Genomic DNA, 6,315 nt, shown 5'->3' on the forward strand with positions numbered 1-6,315 from the left:
ATGTCGGGTAGTATCGCGTTGGGTAGTATAATGTCGGGTAGTATCGCATTGGGTAGTATAATGTCGGGTAGTATCGCGTTGGGTAGTATCGTGCTTGGTACCCTGTAGGCCTTCATGATGGCGTTGGAATCAAAGTTGGCTGTCTCCTCCATGAAGCGTCCCACCAGAAGCATGGCTTTACCTGAAACATCACACCATATCATTATGACCCATATCTGTAATAACATGTCATTATGTTATGTCATTATTAACAACAGTAGACTTTACCTTTGGTCTGAAGACTCCTCTGGTCTGAGAGAGGCTGGTCGACTGGGAAACACTGAGTCACTCCCTTCTGGAGAACTATCAACGCCTGGTGGACATCTCCCTACAGAGACACAGAGAGAGAGATGCATGTGAGTGTGTGTGTGAGTGAGAGCATATGTGTTTGTGTGTAAGAGTAGGTTAGTGTTTATATATGTGTACCTTGGACCAAAGCCACTTGGCCTTCTCTGTCAGTAGTTCGGCAGTGTGTGTGTTCTGTCCGTTCAGCAGAGCGTTGAAGGCTGTCTGGTGATGTCCTGCCTTCCTGGCCACCCGGGCACTCTGCAACCAGCACTCCCCGACCAGCCCCTCACGCACACTGAGACACACACACACACAAAATGAGCAACCTTGCCTGTGATGTGAAAATTAGCATTAGCTCTCAGAGTGATTGCCCAGGCTTTAGCTTGGTGGTGTCGTGGAAATGACCACCAGGGACACCTGAAGTCCATATTAAATGAATCATTGTTTATTAACAGCAAGCTGGAGAGGTCACAGTCAAACTTAGATGCATAAAGTACCGGTCTGAAAGCAGCAGTCCAGTTACTTCTCTTATATACTACTTATATTTGCATGATTTAGCTTATCCATTATTCATAATTAATTCATTTGGTTCATACATGTTACAAACCAATACCTCACGAGGCTTCTTCTCTCCAAGCTGAGACCTTCAAACTGACATATCTTTCGTTCTCAAAACAAGGGTCTGGGCGTACTGCCAAATTGCAGATACTGATAGTGAGGATTCCTCCCAGGCACGATCAATCAGTCACTTACATGAACCCAGTCTAATTGGTTATTAGAAAAGCACAAACATCAAATATTCCTTCACACTGGGTTAAAAGAGTCTAGTGGGACTCACCCTGAGCCGATGCTCAGCAGTGCTCGCCGCAGGGCCAGGATTGGCTCTTTTGCGCGGAAAGAATTCTGGGTCATCTCCAGCCGATCTGGCCAATGGGAGGGCAGTGTGGCTGTGCTAGGGGCGTGGCCTTCTCTCTGTCTCTGGAGGTCAGTGAAGGCATGCTCCAACTCACTCAGCATGTGGAGCCTAAACACACACACACACGAATACACACATCAGTGTGCCTGTATGTGTGTATAAAGGTGGGTGTATCTGTGTGTGAGGAGGTTAGTGTGTGACCTGACGATGTATTCGTATCCTCTCTGGTAGGTCCCAGTCTCATAGCTAGCAGCAGCTAGCGGCACCACCTGCTCTGTCCTGACCAGCTTCAGTTTGTCGTAGAACGTCTCCGCGTCGCGCCGCTTAGCCGCTAGCAGCATCTGACCCAGCCTCACACCCCACGTGCTGGACTTACGATCTGCACACACACACACACACACACACCAAAACAACGGTCAAATGTTAGAGCAATGTCAACAACGTCAACATGTGTGTGTGTGTGTGTGTGTGTGTGTGTGTGTGTGTGTGTTCACCAGAGCCCAGGTAGTCCTCCAGGAGGTCCCACTTGCTGAGCTTCCAGGCAGCTTCCACCCTGTAGGTGTTCAGATCAGACTTCCACTGGGGCCTACGGATAACCAGGTGAAAATAACCTTCATTTACAATGGAAAGGACTCATTTAGTGGACTAGCATGGATGTGTCTTTTGTCACCTGTTGGCCAGGACTCCATTGACCTGTGTGACGACAGTAGAGAGCTGTCCCAGCCCCAGCATAGAACTCATCACCCCATGGTAGTGTCCTATCTAGACAGAGAGACAGAGTTTACTGCAGTCTGTATTCACAACCACATATACTGATACACACTTCATCAACACGTGTGTGTGTGTGTGTGTGTGATACCTGGTCGGACTCCAGCTGTATGGCCCGGTCGTAGCACGCCGTAGCGTCTCTTAGCAACCCGATGCTCTCGTGTTCTAGAATCTGTTCCCGTAGGGACGGCTCTTCCCGCCGGAGAGCGTTCGCACCCCTGACACCGTCCGGTTCGTGCATGGCTGCGTACAGCATCTGCACACACACTATGTGTTAGGATTCTCTATTCAGTATGTGTCTCAGCGGTAGACGTGATGCGGTGGTGTGTGTGTGTGTGTGTGTGAGAGAGAGAGAGTTACCTGTAGGAAGCGCAGATGATCCTGGATGTCCTCTTTGTTCTCCAGTATGTAAGCCTCAAAGTGCATCAGGGCTCTGGTGTAGGCTTTAGACCGTAGAGAGGCCTTGGCTAACACGTCCTGAGGGATCCCTTTTAGAAACGCTACCACTCGCTGGTAGTCACCACTTTCTGTAAACACACACACACACACACACACACACGAGACAAAAGGAGACACTTCAAAGCGAATCATAATTCCATGCCTGATTATGGAGAGCTGTTAATACACAGTGCATTCTGAGGTTCAGCAATGAAGTGTGTGTGTGTGTGTTACTAACCGCTGTGTTTGATTCTAGCCGACAGTGTGTGTCGGCTCCACTGGGTGAGGTGAGCCAGCATACTGAACACCGTCTGGGTGCTCAGCTGTGATAGGCTGGACGTTGCTTCCTGGTTCTGAGTACTGAGCTGTGAAAGGCTAGATGAGGCCTCCTGGACACGCCCACCACGCCCATCACCCTCTGTGAGCACAGCCAGCATTTCCTCTGTTACCTGGAGAAACAGATTCAATTCAACGTTTACATTTTTTTTTGTATTTGACCCCCTTTTCCGCGACAATTTTGTGATATCTAATTGGTATTTACGATCTTGTCTCATCGCTGCAACTTCCCAACGAGCTTGGGAAAGTCGAAGGTCAAGTCATGAGTCCTCCGAAACATGACCTGCCAAACCGCGCTTCTTAACACCCGCCAGCTGAACCAATGTGTTGGAGGAAACACTGCTCAACTGACGACYGAAGTCAGCCTGCAGGCGCCCAGCCCGTCAAAAGGAGTTCGCTAGAGCACGATGAGCCAAACCCTCCCCTAACCCGGATGACGCTGGGCCAATTGTGCGCCGCGCTATGGGACTCCCGGTCACGGCCGGTTGTGACACAGCCTGGGATCGAACCCGGGTCTGTAGTGATGCCTCAAGCACTGCCTTAGACCGCTGCTCGCCACTCGGGAGGCCAGATCAATCATTTAATGTCACAAATTAAATCTCAGTTGCAGTTAATTACATTCATTTGATCTAAATAAGCTTTAAGTTGATGTAATTCTATTAGTCATGAAGACAGAGGAGGTAGTGAGCTGTGTGTGGTACCTCTCCTTGTTCAACAGCAGTGCAGCCCATCAGCATGTAAAGCAGTATATGGGGCAGCAGGTAGATGGTRACTTTGTAGTCGTGTTTGATGATGAAACTGCAACAGGTGAACACCTTGCTGGCCAACTCATGTCTCACCTGAAACAAATCCATACAACGTGTCAGAAAGTTATCCCCCAAACAATTTGAATTTGTTTATAAATTAAAAACGGTCGTTACCACATATACATTTAAAAGGGTGTACCACAGGGTTTAATGTTGGGACCAGTATTTTTTTTATTGTTGGCCATGAACTATGGTATATTTTTCAAGACTGACCTGGCTGGTGAGGTATCTAGCAAAGCTAGCTGACAGTGGTTAAAGTCCAGGTTCAGAGGTTACCTTGCTGATGAGGTATCCGGCCCAGGTAGCTGACCAATCAGAGAACTTGGTTCCTCGGCTGCTGAGGTAGACAGGCTTCTTCACCTTGGACCAGTTCACCACCTTTTGACTGCTCTTATACCTACACAAACAGGAGAGATGATGTGGTGTGTATGTGTGTGTGTGTGAGAGAGTGAGAGTGTGAGAGAGAGAGAGAGAGTACCTGCTGTTGAGGTGAGGCTCCAATATCTCTTGGACTTGTTCAGGGAATCTCCTCCACAGCCGTCGACCAGGGGAGTCACTACGGCCCTCACGACACTCAAATATAGACAGCAGCTCCTGGAACAAACACACACGTGTCAGGAAGGAGCTCCATGTTTTTGCCCCCAATGAGTGAATTGGTTGTTAACAATAAAGAATTATATTGTGTACCTGCATTGCATAGGCTGCCGAGTCCTGTGCTCTGACATCATCAGCATACGCCAAGAAAGTCCTGGTCAGCTCCGTCAGTAGTTCATAGGCAAAGTTACTCTCCTCCACCCCACTCTACACACACACACACACACACACACAAATATTTATTCAGATTCAACAAATTGGAATAAATGCCGTTTCCTTTCTGGGTTCATTTCACAGCGTTTTCACACTCTGTCCTTACCACGAAGGTGTTGCTGCTTCCGTGTGTGTGTGTGTGAGAGAGGTCCAGCCGTCCAGGGTCCACGGCCCCCAGCTCCCCCAGACACTCCCCACACAGCAGCCTGGCCGTCGGGGAAGAGTCCTGACAACCTCGCAGTAACACTGAGACCAATGAGGAGATGACTGGCTCTACCGCCTCCGACGCGCACACCTGTCGCAGCAACCACTCCTAGAGAACACACACACACACAGCAGAACATAACACACACCCTCTCAGCAACACACACAAAATGTGACAACTATGAATCATGTGTTGTTAAAGAAACAACACACACCTGGTTGCTGTGCATCATGTCCTTGAGGCTGGTCAGAGCGTGAACTCTGACGTCCAGGTTCTCGTGTTGGACAGCCCTCATGGAGAGCTGTAGGCCTGCAGCCAGGTCACTGGTCCTGGACGTCAACTAGAGAGAAAAATAACCTTCATTATCTTCGTCATCATCACAAGTGAGTGTATTGGTGCTTTTCCCCTGCGGAGTAAAACAGTGTTTTTGGGTGAAAGTCTCAGGCCTATGGAAGGACTTTATCTGGCCAGGGTAATAACCCATATGTGTGTACTCACCTTTTGTAGGACTGTGTGTGTGTGTGTTCCTACCTTCTTGTAGTCCTGCAGGACAGTGTGTATGTCTTTGAGTTCAGGGTGGTCTGGCAGGAAGTAGATTTCATGGAGATAGTCCTGCACCTCTTCCCTATAGGACACAGACAGAGATTGTTACCTGTGTGTGTGGGTGGTGTGTGTGTGTGTGTGTGTTGTGTGTTGTTGTGTGTGTGTGGTGGTGTGTGTCCAGTTACCTGTTTGTCCAGTATGAGGTAGTGTATTATAGCAGCAGTCTCTCTGGGCTGGAGTGGTATTCAGCGGAAGAAGCGCACCGATCACATGACTGAGCAACCGGCCCCAGGTGGCGGGTCTACCGTTACGCACAAAAACACTCCCACGTCCCTGTCAACACAGGAAACAATACGTTATAACCAGGAAGAAGGAAGCAAGCAAACTGAATTTGTGTGTGGCTTGTGTGTGTGTTATTAGTGTGTGTGTGTGTGTGTGTGTGTGTGTGTGTGTGGTGTGTGTGTGTGTGTGTGTGTGTGTCGTGTGTTAGCACTATGTGTACTGACTGGCAGCAGAGCAGAGGGAAGTCTTGTCTGTATCGTAGTCCAGTCCGTAGTGTGGTCATCATCTTTGACTCGGACTGAGCCTGGTGTGTTTGGAGCCAATCAGCTTCACTCAGGGCCATCAGGCTGGTCAGGGCCATCTTCTTACCCGTCCTTCTCCCAGCAACTGGAGCTCAGCAGCTGCATGTTGAAGAAGGCCAGGATGGCCAGCAGCTTGGGCTGGAGGTAGTCAGCCTGGGGGAGAGAGAGAGATTTAAAGTAAAGAGGAAGACATTTTCCAAGCACTTTAGTGACACTGAAAGCCTCACCATTGCTAAAGTACTGATGCATCTCCTAGAAACTAATCAGAAAACCAATGATGTCATCCAGTGTGAGATGTCATTAACCATGTGTTCCGGGGTGGTGATGTCACGGGGTCCCCTGGTACCGGGTCGTCCATTGGAGGCAAATGAAGGCCAGGATGGCCAGACCATTAAACACTTGCACACACACGGTCAACCATTAAACATCTACACAAGACACACGCAACAAGCCACAAAAAGCCATGATGAGCATAAAGTGAACATATTCCAGCTAAAGGATGTTGGACACAAGCGATGCCCATCCAGTGTGTGTACTTGATTGGTAGTGTGGCTCCCCAGGGTATGGCAGAGCTCGTTGTCGCAG

The 6,315-nt window shown here is 49.1% G+C and overlaps 1 protein-coding gene across 1 annotated transcript in view; it reads right to left on the bottom strand.

Annotated features, from left to right (window-relative positions):
- Positions 1-6,315, bottom strand: part of LOC112075769 (serine/threonine-protein kinase ATR-like) — a 31,041-nt gene that overhangs the window by 2,365 nt on the left and 22,361 nt on the right. Inside the window, exons 17-34 of the mRNA XM_070441053.1 lie at positions 5,798-5,883; positions 5,135-5,240; positions 4,818-4,943; positions 4,505-4,711; positions 4,279-4,392; positions 4,070-4,185; positions 3,868-3,988; positions 3,487-3,624; positions 2,688-2,898; positions 2,372-2,538; positions 2,103-2,267; positions 1,914-2,005; positions 1,738-1,829; positions 1,445-1,622; positions 1,166-1,351; positions 466-622; positions 268-367; positions 73-181 (exon numbers count right to left, since the gene is read on the bottom strand). Of these exons, the coding sequence (XP_070297154.1) occupies positions 73-181; positions 268-367; positions 466-622; positions 1,166-1,351; positions 1,445-1,622; positions 1,738-1,829; positions 1,914-2,005; positions 2,103-2,267; positions 2,372-2,538; positions 2,688-2,898; positions 3,487-3,624; positions 3,868-3,988; positions 4,070-4,185; positions 4,279-4,392; positions 4,505-4,711; positions 4,818-4,943; positions 5,135-5,240; positions 5,798-5,883 (2,471 nt within the window). The remainder of the gene's footprint in view (positions 1-72; positions 182-267; positions 368-465; positions 623-1,165; positions 1,352-1,444; positions 1,623-1,737; positions 1,830-1,913; positions 2,006-2,102; positions 2,268-2,371; positions 2,539-2,687; positions 2,899-3,486; positions 3,625-3,867; positions 3,989-4,069; positions 4,186-4,278; positions 4,393-4,504; positions 4,712-4,817; positions 4,944-5,134; positions 5,241-5,797; positions 5,884-6,315) is intronic.

This window comes from Salvelinus sp. IW2-2015, unplaced genomic scaffold (genome assembly GCF_002910315.2).
Source record: "Salvelinus sp. IW2-2015 unplaced genomic scaffold, ASM291031v2 Un_scaffold3381, whole genome shotgun sequence".
NCBI classification, from domain to species: domain Eukaryota; kingdom Metazoa; phylum Chordata; class Actinopteri; order Salmoniformes; family Salmonidae; genus Salvelinus; species Salvelinus sp. IW2-2015.